Raw genomic sequence first — 25,535 nt, 5'->3', positions numbered from 1 at the left:
CCAACAGCTCCTGACACAGGCCTCTTTTAAGCTACTGACTGATGCAAATTACAATATTAGATGAGGACCTGTTGTATTTAGGCAATTTCAGCCCACTGTTACATGAGTTAAGGAGTGCCCTTGAATGCTTTTTGCTTTCAGCCCCTGGGTTTCTTCACAACAAGGTTTGGCAGAGGGCAACATTCATGATTGATAAGTCTCTGAATTTTTAACTCTTATTCTCATTTGAAAGTACCTGTAATTTGATAATTTTGCAGCCAGTTGAATTTTTCTGTCAGATGACCCAATTAGTATAAGCCTATTTTATCTGTCAATTGTTACACTGACTGAGTGATCCATCTTGGATTTTGCTGAGTATCGTGCTTTGGTGGTGCTTTCATATTGAGATAACTGTCCTCCAAGTCCTCTAAACAATTTACACTTGTATGTCAGTGATTAATGGTCAAATGATTGGTAATTTGTCCTATCATGAGTCAATTAATAACATAAAGCCATTTCATCATCTCACACATTCTGTCCTATTTAAATAAGTGTAAGTTAAACATTAAAAAGAGCATGAAAAAAATAAGAAAAACAATGTAGAGGAACTTTGTGTTGAAACAACTTTCTTAATTGCAACAGGGTACATACTTTCTATTGGCCAACAGAAACTATCCAAAAATTCCCAATATGCCCCAATAAGTCATTGTTCTTTGTTCCGAATGAAGTGTTACAATTGATCAATTTAAAACTTCCTGTCTCCAGCTTTAAAAGCAAGACAGAAAAGTTTAACATTATCCTGAAAAACATGCTTTCAGTAAATGCTATTTCTGTTTGTAACAGTGATATAAACAGGTTACTTAAACGGATCTTTCTGCTCATTGCCACTTCGAATTCAAGGGCCTCATTCCATCATAATCCATTCAAGACAGAGCTCACCAGAAATTTACAGGAATCGTGCAAAACCAACCAAAAATATTGGTTCAACCTGTTTTGCTTGAAATTTGTTTAAATGCGTCATGAAAGGACTAAGTGGAGTTGATAGAGCTTTGTTATTGTAGTAGTCAAAATGGATTAATAACATCTTTCAAATGTTCTTTGATGCTGGAATGTACTTGCCCCTCTATATTATGGCTACATAAATGCCAACTTACAAAACTCAGAAAACCCGATGAGCAGCTTCAAAACAACTGACAACACAAAACAAACGTACAGCTGAAACACAACCTGGAATAGTGGCCTGCAACTGAGCCTATCACTTTAAGGCAACTGAATAAATTAAATTCCTTTTTAACTACACTGATTTCCTGGGTATTATTTGTGTTTGGGAATTTCATTGTGCAATTTAGTTTGTTTTTCTCTGAAGACTGAAACTTAAAACTTTCCGTATGATCTTCAATAAAAGCAGTGACAATGGGGGACACGAGGGACACGCCCTAGTCATGCCCTAGCGAAAGCTGAAACCATATCCAATATTCTAGCAGTTGTATTAAGGGGAAGAAAACTAAAGCAGCAAATTTGAAATGGCAGGTTTGGAAATTTTGAAGGATCAAGTGTTTGACCTTTGACTCTTTTTTTGTGCATTTCCGGGCATTTGGGAGCTTACTACCATACAGCAGTTGCGGCCAAAGTAATTTAGAATTTTTTTAATATATATAAATAGAAGATGGAATTTGAAATTTATTAGTACCTTTCGTGTCCTCAAAATGTGCCACAGACATTTAAGTACTTTTCAAGTGTTGTAATATACACTGTTGTAATTCAGCCAATCTGTGTTCAGCAAGGTTCCACAAACAATAGTGAAATAAATGATCACATAGCTGTTTTAATGGTGTTGGTTGAAGGATAATATTGGCCAGAGAAATCCCCTGCTCTTTGTCAAATCGTGCCTTGGGATATATTGCAACCACCAGAGAGGACAGGCAGTGCCATGGTTTAATGTATGGCGTGAAAGACAACATCTCAGCAAATGAGCGCTCCCTCAGTACAGCACAATGTCAGCCTGGATTATTTACTCAAGCCTGCAGGATGCAGTAGTGGTGATCTGCCCAAGGACAGGTCCTCTGCTCATTTCTCCACGCCTCACGGTCCTGCGCTTTCCTCTTCAGTTGTTCATAAGATCCGCCCATTTTTGACTTCCAAGAGAAATGAGCAAAAAATACTAGGGAAAACGTACATGAGATGGTTTTCCATTGCCTTCCTCATGGAGTGCTTTAAAGGAAAACACAAGTCATTTTCCTGAAGGATCCTCTGCCTGTAAGCAACCATTACCCCTTGAGGTTCCAACTCTTCCGACATCACCACCGAAAACTTGCTGGTTCCGCCGTTGACCTTGGCTCATGACCCTGATCATGAAACCCTTAATTGGGTCTGGGTGACACGCAAAAGGGCAGGAATGACACCCCCTGAGGTCTGAAATGGCCCTGCTCCCCTACCAGACTGATTAAAATAAAATAATAAGTATTAAGGAGATTTTTCCATTTTTGTACCATTAGAAGATAAACTGAGTTGGTGGGATCATCATGCACAGAATTACAGGTGTCAAATGCTTCATATCTGTCTTTCTGATTAGAATAATTACTGAAAATATCTACGAACTGGATTGCGTCCTTAACCAATGCTGCTAGATTCAAGCAAGAAAATATGGAACTGTCAGAAAATTGGAAAATAAAGTTAGTCCACTTACCCGGCCCTCTTCCTGTCTCCATATTGGTCTGGTCCCACATGGGGAATACTGTCGGCAGGGTTTTATGAGCGGCGGCGAGCTCAAAAAATGGCAGCCCACTTGTGCTGGCCGCACGCCAAAGACCTGCCACGATCTTAAGCGCAGCAGCTCATTTAAATAGCCAGGGCAGCCCACCCACCCCTCCAATCAGGTGGAGGGGGCGGGCTGTCCGTTGCCGGCAATGGCGTCATCTGCCTGTGCCATTTTTAAAGGGCAGCCAGTCCTGCTGGCATTTTTAATTTTTAAAGTGTTCCCCCCAATAGTAAATAAATAAATTTCTTATGCTTCTTTCCCACCCCACCAATAACAATTACAGTAAGTATTTGCTCTTCCCCCCCAAACACTTGCCTTTTACATCTGAACTTCCCCCCTCAAGTTTAAGGTGCAACCCTTCCCTCCATCCCCTACTCCCATTACGCGTATTTGACCCCGTTACCCCCACCCCCGCACTGATAAACTTACCTCAACCCCCACCTCTCCATCAGTGTCATTCCTCGTTTCCCCGGACAGAGATCTGAAGGCGCGAGAGTGCCAGCCGCCATGCCGAAGATTGTGGCGGGCCCTCTAGAAATGTATTCAATTTATCGATTTGAATATGTTAATTATGATCTCGTCGCTCAACGGCAGGGGGGTGCTATCATGGAACCTCGCTGCTGCCAGGAGGATCGGGCTTGGCCCTGCTGGTGTCAAGGTCCATGGCAGGCCTCATCCGGATCCATCTTCAGGGTCGCCGCCCCCCCCACCACGGATCACAACGCATGTATCTGAAATGTGTTGGCCTATGAATTCTGCTGAATTTAGGCTACAGGCACAAATAGGAGCTCGAGCACTGACTCTGTACCAAGCTTATGCTTGGCATGTTGGTCGGCACAGACTCGGTGGGCCGAAGGGCCTGTTTTTATACTGTACCTCTCTATGACTCTATGCATTCAACTTAGCTGGAACAAGGGATGGCATGGGCCGACAATGTAAGAACATTTCAAATGGTTAACATCTTTGTTAAAATACTGTACTGAGGAATTTCAATAAAGTGTGTTGATGCACAGTCCAATTTCATCCCACTTGAACAATGTAGGATTATTCATCACCACTTGCTAGGTTTTTCGGTCAAGCACATCAGTACTAATGAAGAAAGGCCTAGCAATAGGCTTTGAAGAAAATATATCAAATTTTTAATTGCAGGTCTTTTTAGAGATTCACATTTGTGAATCTGGACATAAGAAATATGAATCTGACACTATAGGGTGATATAGCTTGCAGTACATTCACTGAATAGCATGCAGGTGCCAGGCTGTGGAAGTCTCACAGGAGTAAGAGACTGCATTGCAAAACTTCTTTTTTTTCCCCCAAAATATACTTTATTCATAAAAATCTGCAAAAATTACATTGCCAAGCAGTTTCAAACAGCACCAAAAAATACAAAACATTGCAAGGGAGATCAGTTTCCTTCTATACTATCATGAGTTTCTTCACAACCCTTCCAGTTCACTATTGTCATGCCAATTACAGTTTCACATTTACAGCAAATGAAAATATCAACGATACAGTTCGAGGGGTTTCCCATGGATCCAGCCCCTCAGTTCAGCTTGGTGGGGGGACCTTACACTGTGGTCTTTCCCCATTGAGCCTTTGCTGCGGCTGCCCCAAGCTTTAGTGCGTCCCTCAGCACGTAGTCCTGGACCTTGGAATGTGCCAGTCTGCAACATTCGGTGGTGGACAACTCTTCGCTGGAAGACCAGCAAGTTTCGGGCAGACCAAAGGGCGTCTTTCACCGAATTGATAGTCCTCCAGCAGCAGTTGATGTTTGTCTCGGTGTGCGTCCCTGGGAACAGCCCGTAGAGCCCAGACTCCTGTGTTACAGAGCTGCTTGGGTGCATTGCAAAACTTCTGATCTGGAGAATTTAAAAATCCAACTCTTAAGACTAGCTTCTGTTCTGCCACCACACCCTCTCTCCTTGCCCAAGTTCCATTCTGGTGCTGCTTCCTCTAGACCCATTTAAAAACAAAATCAACCCATCGCTGTTGCAGGCTGCTCTCGTTCCTACTTTTTTCTCCTGGCTGCTTCTGTTCCTGTTTTTCATCTCCAGGCTTTTCCCACTCTTGTTTTTACTCCTCTGTGAAATGATAATTTGATGCCACTATGTACATTTTCACTTCAGGTCCCAATCAGACCACAACACCTCAGGAAGAATATGTTGTCCTTGGAATGGGTGCAGCACAGATTTAAAAAAAATTCTTTCATAGGATGTGGCTGTTGCCGGCAGGGCCAAAATTTGTTGCCCATCCCTAATTGCTCTTGACAACTGAGTGCCTTCCTAGGCCATTTCAGAGAGCAATTAAGAGTCAGCCACATTGCTGTGGCTCTGGAGGCACATGTAGGCCAGACCAGGTAAGGACAGCAGATTTCCTTCCCTAAAGGACATTAATGAACCAGATGGGTTTTTATGACAATCAGTGATCGTTTCATGGCACTATTACCGAGACTAGTTTTCAATTCCAGATTTTTAAAATTAATTAATTGAATTTAAATTCCACCAACTGCCATGGCGGGATTTGAACCCTCCGAATTACTACTACACCACCATCTCCCCTTAGAGTCAAGAGAATGATACCAGCGCTAAAAAAGTTAAATTATGTATGTTCGAGTCTTGTATTCCCCTAAATATAGAAGATTAAGGGGTGATCTAATTGAAGTGTTTAAGATAGGTAAAGGAGTTGATAGGGTAGAAAGAGAGGGAAATTATTAACTCTGGTAGGAGAGTGGAGAACAAGGGGACATAACTTTAAAATTCACCATTGAGGGGTGATGTCAGAAAGCACTTCTTCACATGAAGGGTAGTGGAAATCTGGAATTCTCTCTGCAGAAAGCTGTCGAGGCTAGGTCAATTAAAAATTAAAAAGGGGGAAAGTTAGCTGGACATTTTGTTCCAGGAGGCAGTCATATCCCTTAGACTAAGTACTTCCGATTTGGTCCATGGACAGGGACAGAAGGGTGTGACTAGGAGTGAGGCAGGTATGGGGATCCAAAAGGTAGCACTGGAGGAGCTTCAGCCCTCGCACTTGTCCACAGGTTCGATGTTCTTGTGGCTTGTGTGGATGAGAGCAGGGACTACAGGGAGGATGAGCAAACTGACCACAGCACCATGGTGCAGGGGCCATTCAAGTGGCAGGAGTAAAAAAGAATGTAGTTGTAGTAGGGGACGGTACAGTTAGCGGGATAGATACTGTTCTCTGCAGCTGAGAGCATGGGTCACGAAGGCTGTGTTGTCTGTCCAGTGCCAGGTTAGGGACATCTCTTCAGAGCTGGAGAGGAACTTGGAGTGGAAGGGGAAGGATCCAGTTGTCATGGTCCATGTGGGTACCAACGACATAGGTAGGACTAGGAAAGAAGTTCTGCTGAGTGAGTATGAGCACCTAGGGGCTAAATTAAAAAGCAGAACCACAAAGGTAATAATCTTTGGATTACTACCTGAGCCATGAGCAAATTGGCATAGGGTCAGTAAGCTCAGAGAGTTGAATGCATGGCTCAAAGATTGATGTGGGAGAAATGGGTTTAGATTCATGGGGCATTGGCACCACTACTGGGGAAAGGGAGAGCTGTACGATTGGGATGGCCTTCACCTGAACCACGCTGGGACCAGTGTCCTTGACTAAACATATAACGAAGGCTCTAGAGAGGGCTTTAAACTAAATAGTAGGGGGGCGGGTTCAAGTGAGGGCAGATTTGGAAAGTTAAAGAACAAGGACAAGGCAATAGTGCAGGTTAGCGATATGGTAATGATAACAAAAGTGTGACATGAAGGAACAGAGCATACATACGTAAGGCTGCACCAGCAAACAGGGTCAGAATAGGGAAAAATGGTTAAAAAAAAACAGAATTAAAGGCTCTTTATCTGAATACATGCAACATTCATAACAAGATAGATGAATTGATGGCACAAATAGAAACAAATGAGTATGATAGGATAGCCATTACAGAGACGTAGTTGCAAGGTGACCAAGACTGGCAACTGAATATTCAAGGGTATTTGACATTTTGGAAGGATAGGAAGAAAGAAAAAGGAGGTGGGGTAGCTCTGTTATAAAGGATGGAGATCAGTACAGGTGGTAGAGGTCATGGGTTTGGAAGGTGCTGTCTAAGAAGCCTTGGTACATTCCATCTTGTTGATGGTACACACTGCTGCCACTGTGGACTGGTGATGGAGGGAGTGAATGTTAGTGGATGGGGTGCCAATCAACAGGGCTGCTTTGTCCTGGATGGTGTCAAGCTTCTTGAGTGTTGTTGGAGCTGCACCCATCCAGGCAAGTGGAGAGTATTCCATCACACTCCTGACTTGTGCCTGTCAGTGATGGACAGGCTTTCAGGAGGTGTCAGGAGGTGAGTTACTTGCTGCAGGATTCCTAGCCTCTGACCTGCTCTTGTAGCCACAGTATATATATTTATTTTATTTAGAGATACAGCACTGAAATAGGCCCTTCGGCCCACTGAGTCTGTGCCAACCAACAACCACCCATTTATACTAATCCTACATTAATCCCATATTCCCTACCACATCCCCACCATCTACCTACACTAGGGGCGATTTACAATGGCCAATTTACCAATCAACCTGCAAGTCTTTGGCTGTGGGAGGAAACCAGAGCACCCAGCAGAAACCCACACAGTCACAGGGAGAACTTGCAAACTCCACACAGGCAGTACCCAGAACTAAACCCGGGTCGCTGGAGCTGTGAGGCTGCGGTGCTAACCACAGCACCACTGTGCTGCCCATATCGTTACTCCAGTTCAGTTTCTGGTCAATGGTAACCCCCAGGATGTTGATAGTGGGGGATTCAGCGATGGTAATGCCATTGAATGTCAAAGGGAGATGGTTGGATTCTCTCATGTTGGAGATGATCATTGCCTGGCACTTGTGTGGCACAGATGTTACTTGCCAGTTATCAGCCCAAGCCTGGATATTGTCCAGGTCCTGCTGCATTTCTACACAGACTGCTTCAGTATCTGATGAGTCGCAAATGGTGCTGAGCATTGTGCAATCATCAGCAAACATCCCCACTTCTGACCTTATGATTGAAGGAAGGTCATTGATGAAGCAGCTGAAGATGGTTGGGCCTAGGACACTACCCTGAGGAACTCCTGTGGAATAAAGAATGCACTTGCATTTATATAGCACCTTTCACAATCACAAGATGTCCAGAAGCATTCGCAGCCAAGGATGTACTTTTGAAGTGTCTTTACTGTTGTAATTTAGGAAATGCTAAAATTTAGTTTTTTAGTTTTAGAGATACAGCACTGAAACAGGCCCTTCGGCCCACTGAGTCTGTGCCGGCCATCAACCACCCATTTATACTAATCCTACACTAATTCCATATTCCTACCACATCCCCACCCATCCCTATATTTCCCTACCACCTACCTATACTAGGGGCAATTTATAATAGCCAATTTACCTATCAACCTGCAAGTCTTTGGCATGTGGGAGGAAACCAGAGCACCCGGAGGAAACCCACGCAGACACAGGGAGAACTTGCAAACTCCACACAGGCAGTACCCAGAATTGAACCTGGGTCGCTGGAGCTGTGAGGCTGTGGTGCTAACCACTGCGCCACTGTGCCATTAGATCTATTGCATTTCTCTGGTTATAATAGATATATTTACAAAAAAGATACATGATTGTTTTCAAGTTAGATGTAATTAGAAGCAGTAAAGTTATTTCCATGAATAAAATTGTAGCCAAAACATTTCATTGTTTAATCTGTGGGTCTTGCTGCTGTAACTGAATATCTGTATTGAAACTTGGATTTTCCTTTTTGCAATGACATCTGAATAAACTTAGAGTACTTTTGAAAGCTGCTTGAAATTTTCCACTGGAAAACCAGTAGAGTAGAGGATCCAGGCAACAGTTCACATTGGCCAGTGCAAAAGATGTATAATAAATATTTTCGATGCTGTACAGCAACTCGCACTTCTCAGGATAGAACTCTTTCACAGTAACAGCAGCTAAACGTGACACCTGTACTGGCAAACAGCAAACGAGGAATGTGACCAGAGACACTGCAATCATCCCCATTGATTTCACTTTCATAGCTTTTCCGCTTGAAAGGCTGGTGTCCATTTTAACTATATAAGATCCAAGTAGAATATAACAAATGGCTGAAACTCCAAATGGAATGACAAACCCAGGGAATAAAATGACCATGCTCCATGTAAAGTATACAGATGACATTTCATTTTGATGCACACTTAAGCATTGGGTAATGTTAGACATTTCAGAGGTTTTGAGGACAAAAAAGAATGGTAATGCATTAATAAAAAGGAAAATCCATATGGCCATGCAAATTGACTTGACAAACCTTTTGTTATTAAAAATACTACTTTTGGTCAAGCGTACAACTGTGATATATCTGTGCACACTCACCAAAGTGAGAAAGTAGATACTGCCATACATATGTATGGATAATACAAATACTTTCAACTGGCACAGGAACTGTCCAAATGGCCAATGATTTGACATTGAGAAATAGATGATCATAAGCGGTGCTGCTGGAACTATGCTGATGTCTGATAAAGCTAGATTGAACTGGATGATCATTCCGGTTTTCCACGTCTTGAAGCGAAACCAAAACGTATGCAGGCTCAAGGCACTCAAAACAAAACCAATTATAAAAAGAACGCTTAGAAAAGCAGGGATGAAAATAACCAGTTTCTGAGGTTTACATGTGGTATTACTGATCGAAGTATGAAAGGTCATTGCAAGAGGTGTTCCTACATCGAGGGCAGCAGAGCAGTCAGATTAATCAGCTCCCTCCAGTTGAATAACCTAGGAAAATAAGTGAATATGCATATTCAAATTAAAGACAAAATTGTAATCATTTTAGAGTTTAGAAATGCATGTTAAATATGAAATTAGAATTGCGGCCCTGGGAGACCTCCTCAGATGGAGCCAAAGGAAACTCCTTTTGGCTTGTTGGCTAAGCCATGTGTGAGGAGCTTTACATTAAAACTAGCTCAACAACACTGTTGAGTGTAAAATGAAAACAAAAATCTGTTTCCATATTACCTTCCAGCTGAATGCTATCCTTCCATTTGGGGAATCAGAGTTGAACTGTATTCCTGATGAGATGGTTGTTGGTTTTCCTGTGTGGTAGCAGTATTGCTAGGCTAATTCAACATTAATGTGTCTGCATAGAAATACAAATCTCTAAGAACCACCCCCACAAAGTGATGTTTCTACTCTCCGGGCATCTGAGGCCTCTTGGAGATGAACCTATCTTCATTTGAGGTAAAAAAAAGTCTTGCATTTAGATAACACCTTTCATGGCCTTAGGACTTCCCAAAAGTGCTTTACAGCTAATGACGTTCTTTTGAAGTGTAGTCACTGTTATATAGTAGGAACAAAAGCAGCCAGTTTGCACACAGCAAGCTCCCACAAACTGCATCGTAATAACGACTAGATAATCTGTTTTAGTGATGTTTGTTGACGGATAAATTTTAGCCAGGACACTGGGGTGAACTTCCCTGATTTTCTTTGAAATAGTGCCATGGGATCTTTTTGGTCTACCTGAAAGGGCAGACGGGACCTTGGTTTAACCCAAACAATGGCAGAACTACATTCGCTTGAGACCTCTGTAACATTGGTTGGTAACTTTTCCCAGTCTTGCATGCTTAATTTATTGAAATCTGGAAACCCCCAGAGTCAGACAGCAAAACTATATGTTATTGATTAAATCAGTGCATTGGCTAACTTTCCATTGTTGCAACTTAGAAAGCTAATACGGAACACTGACATTTTGTCTTGATCTATCATAAAGCTAATTTTTGAAACAATTTCACATGTATCTGGTGCTGTGTAAACTCACTATCAGGGCTGGATTTGTGCAGAAGGCGGGGCTCCTGGCACCAGGCCGAAAAGGCAGAGGGAACACCGCCTGTGTGTTTTTCTGGCCCCCTGGAGCGATCCTCTCCTCTTTTGGGGTCAAAGTTTCAGGAGGTGGGATCCCCATCCCTTTAAAGACCTTTAGAGCTATTTTGATCATTTATTAAATTTATAAATCTTTTACTGCAAAGCAGCGTCATGCACAAGATTCCAAAAAGTTATCTTATTGTTGTATTTGATTAATGACCCTATGCCTGTGAATGGGCCATTTAGCATACACTATGTGTACTGCTAGTTTCCCCAGGGCCGGATCTTGTGCTCATCCTGGAGCGGTGACCACTGCCGGTACTGCATAGGCCTCGGGCCCAGGCCCAGCCGTGGAACTCTGGAACACAGGTAGGTGAGGTGGGGTTGCCAGGGCCAATCTGGAAGGCCCCACTGAGGGGGGGGGGGGGGGTGGGGAGTGAGGTGGATGGTCATTTGGTCCAGGAAGAGGGAGGGTCCGGGATACAGTACAATTGTTCCTGTGGGGGGGGAGGGGGGGGGTGGCCTCCATGGGCCACAAGTTACCCACGAAGGAGGGACCCCTCTCGAAGCCTGCAGGGAGGGGCACCTTGTTTTACAAGGCATCCTCCCTGCACAGCGGAGACCGCCCCCTCCCCCCCCACCCCCAGCGGTGTCAGGAAGAGGTCCTTAATTGGCCGTTAATAGACCACTGGGCAGTTAGGTCGTCGTTGGCTTATCCTGTCCCTGGGAAGATCGGGATTGGGAATCCTGGCGTTGGGTTCCGTAGAGGGCGGTTCGGTCTGATTCTCAGCCACCACCACCACCCCCCGCCCCGCCACCTCCCCCCCCCCCCCCCCCACCCCCGCCATGAAACCCACCTTCCAGACAAGTACAAGGTGCAGGCCTGGGGAAAGTAGCAGTGCACATAGTGTACGCTAAATGGGACCATTCACAGGCATAGCTCATTAATCAAATACAACAATAAGATTCCTTTTTGTAATCTTGCGCATGACCCTGCTTTGTAGTACAAGATTTATAAATTCAACAAATGATCAAAAACCTCTTAACGGATATTCAAGGCTAATTATGCTGACACACTGGGAACTTATGTTGAAAAATCGTAGCTGAAATTATTCTGGTAAAAATTAATCATGTGAAGGAAATTATTTCATTAGGTTGTTTAAAACCCATTCTGACTGTTTACAATTTCGACTTGTTTTGACAATACCGGGGAAGATTATTATATCTGCAAAATTGCTTTGTGCTAACCTGCTGGTGCAAACTGGGCACAGGGGATGATCCCTACATCTGAATGGGTAGGTCCAAGGCCCACTTAGTGTTGAACCTCGGGTCCCAATAATGTCAGGCTGGCGAGATGAAGTTGCCTGCTGGACATCACAAACAGCTCACTAGCCAACAAGATTTGAATTTTGGACAGCCTCATTGTACCCCTCAGGAATGTTCTGGGAGAAGGTGGTGGGATGGGAGGCAGGGGGTTTGCAAGGGACCTGGGGAGGGTGGCAGCAATCAGGAGAGAGCCAAGGGGGGGTGGGGGGGGGGGTGGGTGGTGGTCAGCAGCAGTCTTTGGTACTGCGGTGCTGCGGGGAAGAGCACTTCCATTCTATCTGGCTCCACATTCAGGTTAAGCATTTTTTGCATTTTTAGCTAGGCTGCATGCAGACTATGTTTTCCTGCATGTAGCTGGCTCAGCGCTTGTTAAGTTCAGGGCAGGTCATTTTTATAAAGGGAGCCTCAAACAGGCTTTATACCCCCTATCTGTGTATGCATAGTGCCTGACACTTGTTTCATGCATGGGCCCTGGGTGCCTCTTTTCTTGCCTTCCTCAGTATGGTGGGAGATGCACTGACAGCACATAATGGGCACAGACTTTCCACCCTCTACATTGGATGCTTAGGCACCCATTTTGTGCCTGAAAAACAGGTGCAGTGCGATTGAATTTCAAGGCCTATGGGTGGCATAATGTTGTAAGGAACATGTTGATTTTGTGTTGCTCAATGCTTGATTAAAGCAAAAGTCTTTGAGTGATCCTTCTATAGATAGGCCAAAAATGCAGTTTCAACACTGCCTACTTTGAGTATGTTCCTCATATACCCAAAAATATTTGCACCTTATTTTACCTCACAAAATTGTAAAATTATTATTTGCATTTTCATAGCCGAAGTTAGGTAATATTAAATGGCAAGGCAATTGATTGGTGCAGCAGAGAATAGTCAGATAGAAGTTCTTGCTATGATTCCCCCACATGCCACTTTGCTAATCTTGGACCAGTAATTCAATAAAGTGCCTGAGCCATCTGTGCATCACTCAACAGCTAGATACTGAGTGACAGAGGCAGTGGGTTGGATCTTGGCTTTGCACGACTACATAAAACAAGTGGCAGCGAGTTGGCAAACAGATTAATTCAATGTTTCATTTCCATTGAATTCAATGCAGATAAAAATCAAGAGAGTGAGAAAATGGGCTGTTGACTCATTATTACCTGTATCAAGTCAGGATCTACCTCAGTGGCTCATAAGCAAATTGCCTGTTCCACAGGCAATATTGTAAATTTTACTGCAGAGAAAGAAAAACATACTGCAATGTGAATAACCAAAAAGGGACAATTAATTAAAGGTGCTTATAAATACATTAGGAAAATACTTAAAAGTAGAGCAGTTCAATTACTTAATTCAGCAAGGTCTGCAGACAGAAAATATCTGTGTCACTGACTTAATTCCATTTATTGTCAGTCTAGTACAGCAGCAGCAACGAGCTTCCAGTGCTTTTAACAGAAATTGTTCACAGAAACAAAGTAGAGTAGTGGGCAACAGTTTATTGAGGAATATGGACCACAGAACCCGATGCCAAGTTTAGCACTGTAACAGCACACACGTGCAAAGCTCCCTAACTGTGCAGAATGAATATGGGTACAATCGGTTTTAGTTTATTCACTTATTTACTTGTATTTTTCCTCCTTTCTCCATGGGCACCAACAGTTTTCTAGTACTTTTCCCAAGTGACCACTTTTCATCAACAAAGAAACTAATGCAAGGGTCAACAAGGCTCATGTCAAGCCAAAAATAGAGACCCTGTAGAATTAAGTAGCTTCATTGAAGCATGGTGTATTGTATTGTGTATTTCCCTACATATTTGTGTTTGGATTGAGGGTGAAGGGGGCGGGGAATTGCGCTAGGAGTGCTGAAAGGCTCTCAAAAGTTTTTGGCACCCTGGGCTCCTAGGCTGTGCTTGATCAATACTTTCCCAATGTCCTGACAACAGTTTAAATCATGTAATTTGTAGTGAGCTGCACTGCAAGTCTTGATGTTTTCTTTGTACTTTGCAAAGATTTCACACTTCCTTTTCAAACAGAGAACATGAATGATACAATCAGTCTTATATTTGCAATTTAAGAAAGATTTTGATCTAGCCCACACCATTCAGTATTAAGGGTGTATAGATGGTACATGTGAGCAACAGAAATTCCACTCTGTTCCTTTTTTAATATTCAATGCAACCATTTAGCACAGTAGACCACAGTTTGAGATGTTTTATTTCACCTTAGTCTTAAAGTTATTAAATCTTTAACTGGCTCATTTCCACGTTTTGCTCCTCAGTCTGGGGAGAAAATCACAGGCCAGCGAAAGCAGAAATGGAAAGTCCCAATCAATTTACATGCAAATAGAGTGGTAAGAGGCTGCTGGCATAATTGGTGTACAGGGTCTTGTTTATTCTGGACTGCTGAGATCAATTATTAAGAAACTAGATAACATTTTCTTACCTATGACAGATCTTTAATAACTTTTGTTATTTTAGACCACAAATATAGCAAAAATAAATTCTTGTGTTCCTCAAAGTAGATTAAATGAAAGGTCAGTAATTTATGTTATTTAAAACATCTCAATAGTTTTAATAGAGCTTAATTTAAAAAAATACTCTTTTCCTCTTCAACTTTCTCCTCCCTGCTTCTGGACTCATTGACTGTCTTGTTTGTGTATGGTTCAATGGCAGTCGTCCCGCTGTCATGCCTCATCAAAGTGACTATGAACCTTGTCAGTGAGTGCCATGGGCTAATTGACTGTAGGGACATCTCAGCCAAGCCCAGTTCTATCCAGATTTCCAGAAGGAACTGCTGGATAGAATCAGAAGAGGGAATTCTGAACAATTTCCCTTCAATCACCCAGGGATGTTACAGTCACTTGTACCTGAACACTGGCCTGGTTGAGATCAGCTAACCTCAGGGTTATTTCTTCCCACTGCCTCCTGAGCATATGTCTGCGGGATTGGGGGGGCAAGGGGCTCCTACCCTGCCCCCTTCTCCTCATAGATACAGGATGTCTCTTTCTCCATCTCTTCAAGTCTTGCACCAAGACCTCCAATGCATTGTCAGAAAACCTCGGTTCTCGTTCTCTTCCAGGTCCAGCCATTCCTCAAATTATCAGTGCCTAGATTCACTTTTTAAAACACTCCATCCATTTCTTGCAGCCACAATGCACCTCCCCTTTAAGAGGTGCAGGCTGCCTTTAAGCAGTGCTGGGCACTTGTGATATTGGGCCCCTGCTGATGCATGCAGCCACTGAACAGCTTGGATAGTGCTGGCTGCACATGGCAATCATTTAAAACACCAGGCAGCACCAAGTTAACGTGCTGCCTGCAGCACAATTAATGGGCATGGGTTAATTAGGTAGCATGATTCCCATGCCAGTTTTTGTGGGTTAGCCAATTTAACTCCCAAGGATTTTGCCTCCAAGCCAAAAGAGATTTAGACCATTCTTAAAAGGAAAGACTCCCTCTCTTTCCCCAACCATTTCCAATTTTCTTTTCTACGTTTCCTCTCCTAAAGGTGCTGTGGTAAAGTTCCATGGTGGCCACACTCTGTGTATAAACCTAGATATCACAGCTGAGTTCAATCTGCTCCTTGGTGCTCATCACAACCACTGTCCAGAAGGGATCAATGGAAAACAAATCAAGAGAAAGATCCTGCCTAACTTATTCCCCTAGCCTGGCTCTGAAACCAATTGTAGAATCCACTGTCACCCTCGCTCAGATCAGCTAACTCAGCAGAGATGTATTTATGTTGCATTTGTTCATCTGTTGGGATAAGAATGAAATGAAAGTTTTAGCGATTACACATTGACCTACTGCATTCAATTTGACTTCTTTTATTAATGATGATTACTGTACTGCAAAAGTACTTCCGCTGCTAAATTTATAATGAACTGGTTTGTTTTCTAAGGAACACTAAACCATGACCATCCCTACAGAATGCGAAACTCTATTGTACAAAAATTTTAGATCAACTAACTGGTATTGTGTGCAGGTAAGGGAACATCCAATGTTCAGTGCATTTTACTCAGCAATATCCAATTTGATTTTAAAAAACAGCTCAATGGCAGAAAGACACTTGAATTAACTAAATGACTGAACAGTTTCAAAGTTACTGTGGTCGCAAAAAACTAAAAATGTTGCCACCCAATTTGGAATTCATTTGATTGTGACAGTTTTATGAGAGGAAAAAAAAACAAAGAAGTATAATATTAGTATAGGATGACAACGGTTTCGAAATGACAGGCTTCAGAAGAAAATTGAAATGCCACTGCCCTCGGCTTTTAAACAGTCAATTTTGTGAGAAGATTTGCTTTAATAGGAGAAAGTCACATAGAATCTGATCATGAACAAGTCACTGATGAATAGGTACTTTCCGAAGTTATTATCAGTAAGTAGGATTGAAGTGTTTCAGGCAGAGTGCCTACTTTAATGTCCATATCTAGAAGAACTGGTAGAACACAACTTAGATTTTCTGTAACCCATTGGCTGTGATCCAGGGTAAAGTTTTCAATAGTTAAGAACTACATTCCGTTTCTATTTGTTTCCCCTTTTTCACATCCTGTAATAATATACTTTTCATCCAAGTACATATAAATTACTACACAGACCAGGTCATTCAGCTCAACCCATCATGTTGGTGTTTATCCTCAGCACAAACAGTAAGCCTTATCCGATGTGCCCGCGCTAGTCCCATGCACCTTTTCTTCAACCACCTATCTAACCTATTATTGAAAGTTGACATGATCTCTGCTTCAACCCCACAATCCTCTGCATAAAAAAATCTTCCCCTGCTCGCTGTTCTAAATCTCTTACTTTTTTTTAATTTATAGCTCGTCATTCTAGACCCTCACTTTCTGAAAGAGTTTGTTTCTACCTATTCTGTCCCATCCTTTCATAATATTTAAACACCTCTATCAAATCACTCAGTAATCCTTTCTGTTATAATGAAAGTAGCCCCAATTTTTCAATTTTGTCCTTGTATTTGCTGTTGCTAGGCATATGATTCTGAGCTGTACCCTTGTTATTGTCTTTCCAATAGTGTAGAGCCTAAAAACTGAACACAGTACTCCACCCATGGTCTTACTCCGGTTGTTTTTAGATTTGCTACTACTTCTCAACTTTCATATTCTATACCTCTTTCAATAAAACACAGTACGTTGATTTTTGTAAAAAGTTGTCTTGATCACCAGCTCTCGTTTAATGTTTTTTGAACCAGACCAGGGCGGCACAGTGGCGCAGTGGTTAGCACTGCAGCCTCACAGCTCCAGCGACCCGGGTTCAATTCTGGGTACTGCCTGTGTGGAGTTTGCAAGTTCTCCCTGTGTCTGCGTGGGTTTCCTCTGGGTGCTCCGGTTTCCTCCCACAAGCCAAAAGACTTGCAGGTTGGTAGGTAAATTGGCCATTATAAATTGCCCCTAGTATAGGTAGGTGGTAGGGAAATATAGGGACAGGTGGGGATGTGGTAGGAATATAGGATTAGTGTAGGATTAGTATAAATGGGTGGTTGATGGTCGGCACAGACTCGGTGGGCCGAAGGGCCTGTTTCAGTGCTGTATCTCTAAACTAAACAAATCCCTCTGCTCTTCACCATCATCAGAACTTCCCGCATTCAAAGTATAATTACTTTTATTTTTTGAACCAAAATGTGCCACCTCATGTTTACTGACACTAAATTCCATCTGCCCCTTGTTTGCCCATCCCACCATCAATATCAATATCCCCTTGCAGCTTCCTTTTGTCCTCAATCATTTACTAAGCCTCCTATCCTAGTATAGTCAGCAAATTTGGACAACACTTATTCTAGATCCATATCCAAATCATTGATGTACACAGTGAACAAAAGTGGACCCAGAACAGAATCCTGTAGGACACACTTCCTACAAAACTATCTTAATTCCTATTATTGGTTTCATCTCCTTTAATCAAATTCATTATTTCACACATTGCAACAGAATTCAAATGTATTTATTATTCCCATGAGACACAATGAATTTCCTCTGCTTACTGTTAGTGTAAAAGCCCTTATACCAATCATTATGTTTCATTAACACACTTAAAATACTCTACACAAATTGACACAACCAGAGGAAAAACATTGAGTGATCCTGAAGAATACTGAATATGAAAGTATGTTAATGACTTACAAGACATCTGTTTTATACAAGGTTTTACACACATGGACAAATACATTATAAAATAGCAGTGCTTATCTCAATATAGCTTTATTCTGTAGTAGCAACTTGTTTCAATTTACTAAATCTATGTCAGACTCAGTTTTTTGCTCTGCCTTTGTTGAAACTATAATTAATCCACTCAGATCTGTCGCTGTACTAGTTCCCCTTTACAGCTCAGTCATACTAGACATAATTTTACGAGTAGAGTGATAAACTGTTCTTCATTTCATTTTTACTCCACCTTGTAGTTCACTTTCGCGGCAAGTATCTATATTCAGCACCGAATATAAATCACCATCAAGTAATAATTAGGCTAAATACTTTTTAAAAAATCAGCAAAATACCTTTTTTGATTTGAGTCTTTGTGGCTTAGCAGTCATTTACAATCTCTAATCGAGTGCTACTCTTAGATATGCACTCTGGTGTTGCCTGTTGGTCCTATATATAAAAAGGTGTTAAAGTGGCCGGCCTGTGAGGTAACACGAGTGGCAATATTATGACTCAGTTATGGTCAGCCTTAAGAGTGGATCCAAAAACAGAAACCCAGTTGCAAAGATCTGCATTGAGTGGTTTCCATCCAACTTGTGTGCTTAAGTTTACTCCTGCTGTCTCATCAATAAAATTTGTTTCCATATTATGGTTTGAGTGGGGTTCACAGTCTGTACAAGCTAAACCAACCAACTTGTTCTACTATTTTTATACTTCCCGTTTCTACAGTATCATTTTCAGGAGGCTGCTGGCATGTTGGCTTCAGAGGGGCTCTCTACTGAGAATTGACACCATGGGATGAATGGTAACTCTACTCACCCAACAAAAATCTGGTGGGTAATCAGTTAAAATACACCAGGTGAATTACTTGCTGATGTCTCACTATTGCAAATTTTTACTGGAACTTCTGGACAGGCGCCGGCTCAATGCCAGCAGGGTGCTGCTTTAAATATGCGGATCGGGGTCCAATGACATCATTGGGTCACTGACTGCAATTTTAACTCTGGCCTGAGCTGGGAAACTGCTGCAGCTTTGCCGCCAGGTGAAGGCCAGTCAAAAAAGAAGCAGAAGCAAAAAATGCCATTCAAGGTAACTTTTATTTAAACTTTTCTTTGTGGGGCCAAGAGGAGCAGGAGTGACAAATAGCCACATGAGGTTTTTCCAAATAGCTCCAAATTACTTAATTCGAATTTTGAAATGAATGGGCCAGATTTTAATTCACTCAAAACCTATTCATTTACATGGAGTTAAAAATTGGGCCCAATATGTCCAGAGGAGAATACGCTAAATTATGAATCAAAAGCTATTGAGCATGTCACATTTAGCAGTGCAAGACCAATGAAAGAGAGCCAACTGTACTGCCATCACACTGTTGCTAAACAAAAGCAGGCAAACTGGGGCAAGATTCTCATATGTTAGTGACATTGTAATGATACAGGAATAATTTATTGTGTTTATTATTTTTGACAAAAGGATGGAAGTCCTCTAAAAGGACAGACTTATGTGCTTGCTAGAAATATTGTAGACTGGAAATCATCCTTTTAGTTTAGATGTACAATATCATTATCACATAGCAAAACAGAGGAAATCTTCCTTGGGTTGATTTATTTTCTACCTATCGACAGTTTTACAGCATTTTTGTGGTACTGAAAGTCGAGTAAATTATAGGGTGCAGGAATTGCTGAAAATAAAACACTACCAATCTTTATAGTCAATCATTGGCCTTGGTCCCAGTCCCAGTCCCACAAACTCTTAACTTCCAGGTTGCTGACTCCCGGCACAGAATCTTCACCTTCACTGTAATCATCTGGCTGAAGTTTGAATTAGAATTAAAAATAGTCCTGAAGCAGGAAAGGTTCTTGCAGCACAGTTTTTGTTTCGCAATGGTCTGTTGTGATGTCAGTTGATCAGCAAGCCTGTGCTGAAGAACCCCAGGAAATGCAGTTAATTGAATATTCATTCAATTTTGCTAGCAAGTAGAGAATAAAACAATTAATTAGTGCAATACTGCTTGGAATTGTACCTCATACCAGCACGAGAACCAACTAGTGCAAGGCTAATCATGATCCTCAATTCCTTTTTCTTTAGGAAATTTATGTAGATTCCTATTAATCAAAATTCCCTCTGATCAAATATTTTCACTGATCTCCTCACAAGTACTGACACTTAAAAGTTCCCAGGGTCATTTCATGTGAATAAGCCAGGCTGAACAGCACAACAAAAAAGGAAAGAAGGTACCAGCCCTTCATTTTCCAAGCTGGAACGTCAGAACTATGTGTCCTGGCCTGTCGGAAGACCTTACACAAATCAACGACTCTTGGAAGACTGCCATCATTAACAATGAGCTCAGTAGACAGAATGTGGACATTGCAGCACTTCAGGAGACATGCCTCCCTGCGAGCAGATCTCTAAGAGAGCAAGACTACACCTTCTACTGGCAGGGTAGGGATCCTGAAGAACCAAGACATGGAGTGGGCTTCACTCTTTGCTCAGCATGATAGAGCCACCTTCAAATGGCTCAAAATGCATACTGTCCATCCAACTGCTCACCGCCTCTGGTCCAGTACACCTACTCAGCATCTATGCTCCAACAGTCTGCTCCCCACCTGAAGTTAAAGACCAGTTCTACGAGGAACTCCATAATATCATTAGTAACATTCCTAATATCAAACATTTGTTCCTGCTGGGGGACTTTAACACCAGGGTTGGGGCCGACCATGACTCATGGCCCTCCTGCCTTGGGCGCTATGGCATTGGAAGGATGAATGAGAATGGACAGAGACTGCTGGAGTTGTGTACCTATCACAACCTCTGCATCACCAACTCATTCTTTCATAATAAACCATGTCACCAGGTTTCATGGAGGCACCCAGGATCACATCGTTGGCACCAGCTGGACCTCATCATCACAAGGTGAGCCTCGATAAACAGTGTCCAAATCACTCGCAGCTTCCACAGTGCAGACTGCGACACCGATTACTCCCCGGTGTACAGCAAAGCAGCTACATCACTCCAAGCAGAAGGGCCGTCTGTGCATCAACACTAACAGAATTTCTTATCCACAGCTGTTACATAAGTTTCTAAATTCACTTGAAAAAGCCATTCAAAACACTCCTGGAGGGGATGCAGAGACGAAGTGGGCCCACATCAGAGAGGCTATCTCTGACAGCAATGACCACCTTTGGTAAACGTGAGAAGCAGAATGCAGACTGGTTTCAATCTCACTTTGAAGAGCTGGAACCTGTGATAGCCGCTAAGCACTGTTGAACTACAAGAAAGCCCCCAGCGAGTTAATATCCGTAGCACTTAAAGTAGCCAAAAGCGCTGCACAAAGAACAGCCAAGCGCTGTGCAGATGACTACTGGCAACACCTATGCAGTCGTACTCAGCTGGCCTCTGACACCGGAAACATCAGAAGAATTTATGATGGCATTAAGAGAGGTTTTGGGCCAGCCATCAAGAAGATCGCCTCTCTCAAGTCTAAATCGGGGAAATGATCACTGACCAACGCAAGCAAATGGACTGCTGAGTGGAGCATTACCTAGAACTGTACTCCAGGGAAAATGTTGTCACTGATACCGCCCTCAATGCAGCCCAGTCTCTGCCAGTCATGGATGAGCTGGACATACAGCCAAAAAAATCGGAACTCAGTGATGCCATTGATTCTCTAGCCAGTGGAAAAGCCCTGGAAAGGATGGCATTACCCCTGAAATAATCAAGAGTGCCAAGCCTGCTATACTCTCAGCACTCCAAGAACTGCTTTGCCTGTGCTGGGATGTGGGAGCAGTACCACAGGACATGCGCGATGCCAATATCATCACCCTCCGTAAGAATCAGGGTGACCACAGTGACTGCAACAACTGCCGCAGAATCTCCCTGCTCAGCATAGTGGGGAAAGTCTTGGCTCAGTTGTTTTAAACAGACTCCAGAAGCTGGCTGAGCGTGTCTACCCTGAGGCACAGTGTGGCTTTCAAGCAATTGAAAAAAAATCTGTGTTTTGCTTAAACAATTGGTAGTTTAAGCATTTAAACATTGAACGGTTCAACTTGCTTTTGCATCTGCTGTTAGACAAACCACAGTTTTGTCACACCACCACAAAACACGTCTTTTGCAACGCATCTTTCGCAACACTTACCTTTGGTGCTGTAAACCAAAACGTATCTGCATTCAATTAATTCTACCAAATTCTACTGAAGCATGAAGCACTTAACTAGTGCCAAAAAGGGAAGTGATGGTCATGTGATTAAGTTAGTGCTTTATATGAAAGGAAATGAAATACCCTACATAAATTCAACAGTGGCTACAATTCAAAATACTTGATTGGGTATAAACAACTTTGGAACATTCCAGATGCTGAATAAATGCAAGTTCTTTCTTTTTTATTTGCCTATCATGGGTTCAAATTTGGCTATGGCGTTCAGAAAAATTAGACAGCTGCCTGCACTGTTAAGATCAGAGATGCCTGCACTCTCCCAGTCGATTTAACGTCTGCAGCACCAGGAGTCAGATTGAATGGATTCATGCATGTTTTACCACTAGGCTGGCAGGAGTTGAAAAAACCTCCCCTCCCCCCAGACTGTAACTATCACCACCAGACATGCAAGCAAAATGAACATAATAACTGGGTAACAAATGGACACAACGGCACTTGGATATCCCACCACCATGTTTAGTCATTCTCACTCCTATTATGCATGATCTTCTTTACTGTGTTTTAAGGGGACATTGTCTTTCAGGATCTTCTTACGTTATTGCGTAATGTTAACAAACAAACAAAAGGAATACTGTGCGCATTTTCATCAAGATTCTATTCACATGAACCTGTTACACACATAATCAGAGTGTTATGCCAATGTGTTTTGTGGAATGATAATTTTCTTTAATCCACCAACTGGAGATCTGAATTTATATTTCTTTTTAAAAAACATTTTTTTAAAAAGCTAATGATTTTGCTGGCAGCTTAAGATGATCACCTAATTTGCAACACTGTATCCTACACTGCACTGCTGTGAGGAGGGAGATGGAATGTCTGCTCATATCCCAGCAAGAACCAAGACCCAGGAAGTTTAAGGGAACTGCTTGTTCTTTCTCTTTTTAGCAAGAGAGAAATATTGTTAACTACTATACTTGAATTACTGACTCATGTGACAAGCCCTTCCCCATCTATGGTTTTAAGCTGATGTCTTTCTTAGCAGAGAGAGGAGAAGCAACTGGACTCTGACACGTACAGACCTGAGTGGTGGGGGGGGGGGGGGGGTGGGGGGTGCTCTCTCTCTTCATTCCAGCTTGAAAGCTTTCAAATCCTGCCTGTTGACTGACCACCTTTGCATACTCTGGCTACAATCAGAAACCCCGCTGGACGAAATCATCTGCGTTGCTATCTCCAAGAGACCCACCGAATCCATCATCTATCTCTTCAAACTAAAATCCTCAGGATCACTGAATTCAGCTAGAAGCCAGCCGAATCAACAAAGTCCACAGACTGTATACCTTTTTTTCTACGGACTCTAACTCAACTAATCTATCTTTCCCCACTCTGTAACCTATTTGTGTGTGTAAACCTCTAGTATGTGTGTGTGAGTGAAAGTTGGCACGTTGTTTATTATTTTTATTAGCTCGGTTTAGGTACAATAACGTTAACTTCTTTGTTAAACTCAGGAAAACCTGTCCGATTGGTTCTTGTTATGATCATAGCAAGTAAGTAATCAAACAGCTGCTGAATTGGCCAATACATCCACTTTAAGAAATAATTAAACCTGTTGTGACCAAACAAGGATCAGGAAAAGAGGGAATTAGAAGCATTAATAAAATACATTGATGGTAAAAACATGCTCTCAAACAGAAGTAGTGAATATTTAATAAGATACTGGATGTCAGCTTTCAACAGTTGCAAAAATAATCAGGTTCCAGCATTGGGGCTGGAACATAGAACCTACTATTTTCTAAAAATTTGCTGTGACATTTCTCAGTTTCTAATTGGAACAGTATTTCTTCACAATTTCATCACCGCTTCCACTCCTGGAAACTGTCTTCAGCTAAGTAAGACCATTTGCAACCTCGATGTTGCGTTTAAATGAGTTGAGTTTCCGACCACATATTCATACCATCACCAAGATGCCTACTTTCACCTTTGTAACATCACTTGACTCTAGACTTCCCTCAGCTCAAACCCTTATCCATGTAGAAACATAGAAAATAGGAGCAGGAGTAGGCCATTCGGCCCTACGAGCCTGCTCCGCCATTCATTATGATCATGGCTGATCAACTCAGTATCCTGTTCCCACTTTCCCCCCATATCCTTTGATCCCATTCGCCCCAAGAGCTATAGCTATCTCCTTCTTGAAAACATACAATGTTTTGGCCTCAACTGCTTTCTGTGGTAGCGAATTCCACAGGCGCACCACTCTCTGGGTGAGGAAATTTCTCCTCATCTCAGTCCTGAAAGGTTTACCCCGTATCCTTAGACTATGACCCCTGGTTCTGGACTCCCCCACAATCGGGAACATCCTTCCAGCATCTACCCTGTCAAGTCCTGTTAGAATTTCATAGGTTTCTATGAGATCCCCCCTCACTCTTCTGAACTCCACCTGTTGGACCTGCATGCTTACTGTCAGCGACTGGTGTACGAGAACACCCAGGTCTCGTTGCATATTCCCCTCTCTCAGTTTATAGCCATTCAGATAATAATCTGCCTTCCTGTTTTTGCTACCAAAGTGGATAACCTCACATTTATCCACATTATACTGCATCTGCCATGCATTTGCCCACTCACTCATCTTGTCCAAATCACCCTGAAGCCTCTCTGCATCCTCCTCACAACTCACCCTCCCACCCAGTTTTGTGTCATCTACAAATTTGGAGATATTACACTTAGTTCCCTCATCTAAATCATTAATATAAATTGTGAATAGCTGGGATCCTAGCACCAATCCCTGCGGTACCCCACTAGTCACTGCCTGCCATTTGGAAAAAGACCCGTTTATTCCTACTCTTTGTTTCCTGTCTGCCAACCAATTTTCTATCCATCGCAATACACTACCCCAATCCCGCGCACTTTAATTTTACATGCTAATCTCTTATGTGGGACTTTGTCGAAAGCCTTCTGAAAGTCCAAATAAACCACATCCACTGGCTGTCCCTCATCAATTCTACGAGTTACATCCTCAAAGAATTCTAGTAGATGTGTCAAGCATGATTCCCCTTTCATAAATCCATGCTGACTCTGTCCAATTCTACCACTGTTCTCCAAGTGCTCTGCTATTAAAATCTTTGACAATGGACTCTAGAATTTTCCCACTACCGACGTCCGGCTGACTGGTCTATAATTCCCTGTTTTCTCTCTACCTCCCTTTTTAAATAGTGGGGATACATTAGCTACCCTCCAATCTGTGGGAACTGTTCCAGAGTCTATAGAATCTTGGAAGATGACCAGTAATCCATCCACTATTTCTAGGGCCACTT

At 42.4% G+C, this 25,535-nt stretch overlaps 1 protein-coding gene and 1 long non-coding RNA gene across 6 annotated transcripts in view; one reads left to right on the top strand and one right to left on the bottom strand.

Moving 5' to 3' along the window:
* Window positions 1-8,367: 8,367 nt before the first annotated feature.
* LOC137347751 (P2Y purinoceptor 2-like) lies at window positions 8,368-22,290 on the bottom strand. 4 transcript variants are annotated; one of them, XM_068012657.1, is made up of 4 exons: window positions 22,210-22,290; window positions 18,431-20,043; window positions 13,088-13,161; window positions 8,368-9,525 (listed from the first exon to the last, which is right to left on the bottom strand). In XM_068012657.1, the coding sequence occupies exon 4, from the start codon at window positions 9,454-9,456 to the stop codon at window positions 8,449-8,451; it is 1,008 nt and encodes a 335-aa protein (XP_067868758.1). In that variant the 5' UTR covers window positions 9,457-9,525; window positions 13,088-13,161; window positions 18,431-20,043; window positions 22,210-22,290; the 3' UTR covers window positions 8,368-8,448. The 4 variants fall into 4 exon arrangements, with proteins under 4 accessions (XP_067868758.1, XP_067868759.1, XP_067868760.1 ...); XM_068012658.1 differs by having other exon boundaries at window positions 19,774-20,043; XM_068012659.1 differs by lacking the exon at window positions 18,431-20,043 and having other exon boundaries at window positions 22,210-22,256.
* LOC137347752 (uncharacterized) overlaps window positions 18,810-25,535 on the top strand; it is a 65,015-nt gene continuing 58,289 nt past the window's right edge. The window contains exon 1 of one of the 2 annotated variants that reach the window (XR_010969015.1): window positions 18,810-18,907. This is a non-coding gene — a long non-coding RNA (uncharacterized lncRNA). Of the gene's footprint in view, window positions 19,164-25,535 lie in introns of both variants that reach the window. The other variant, XR_010969014.1, reaches the window with a different exon arrangement.

The sequence above is a fragment of the Heterodontus francisci genome, chromosome 32 (genome assembly GCF_036365525.1).
Source record: "Heterodontus francisci isolate sHetFra1 chromosome 32, sHetFra1.hap1, whole genome shotgun sequence".
In the NCBI taxonomy this organism is placed as follows: Eukaryota; Metazoa; Chordata; class Chondrichthyes; order Heterodontiformes; family Heterodontidae; genus Heterodontus; species Heterodontus francisci.
Note: the sequence above shows the minus strand (reverse complement) of the source record. Positions and strands in the feature narration are given on the sequence as shown.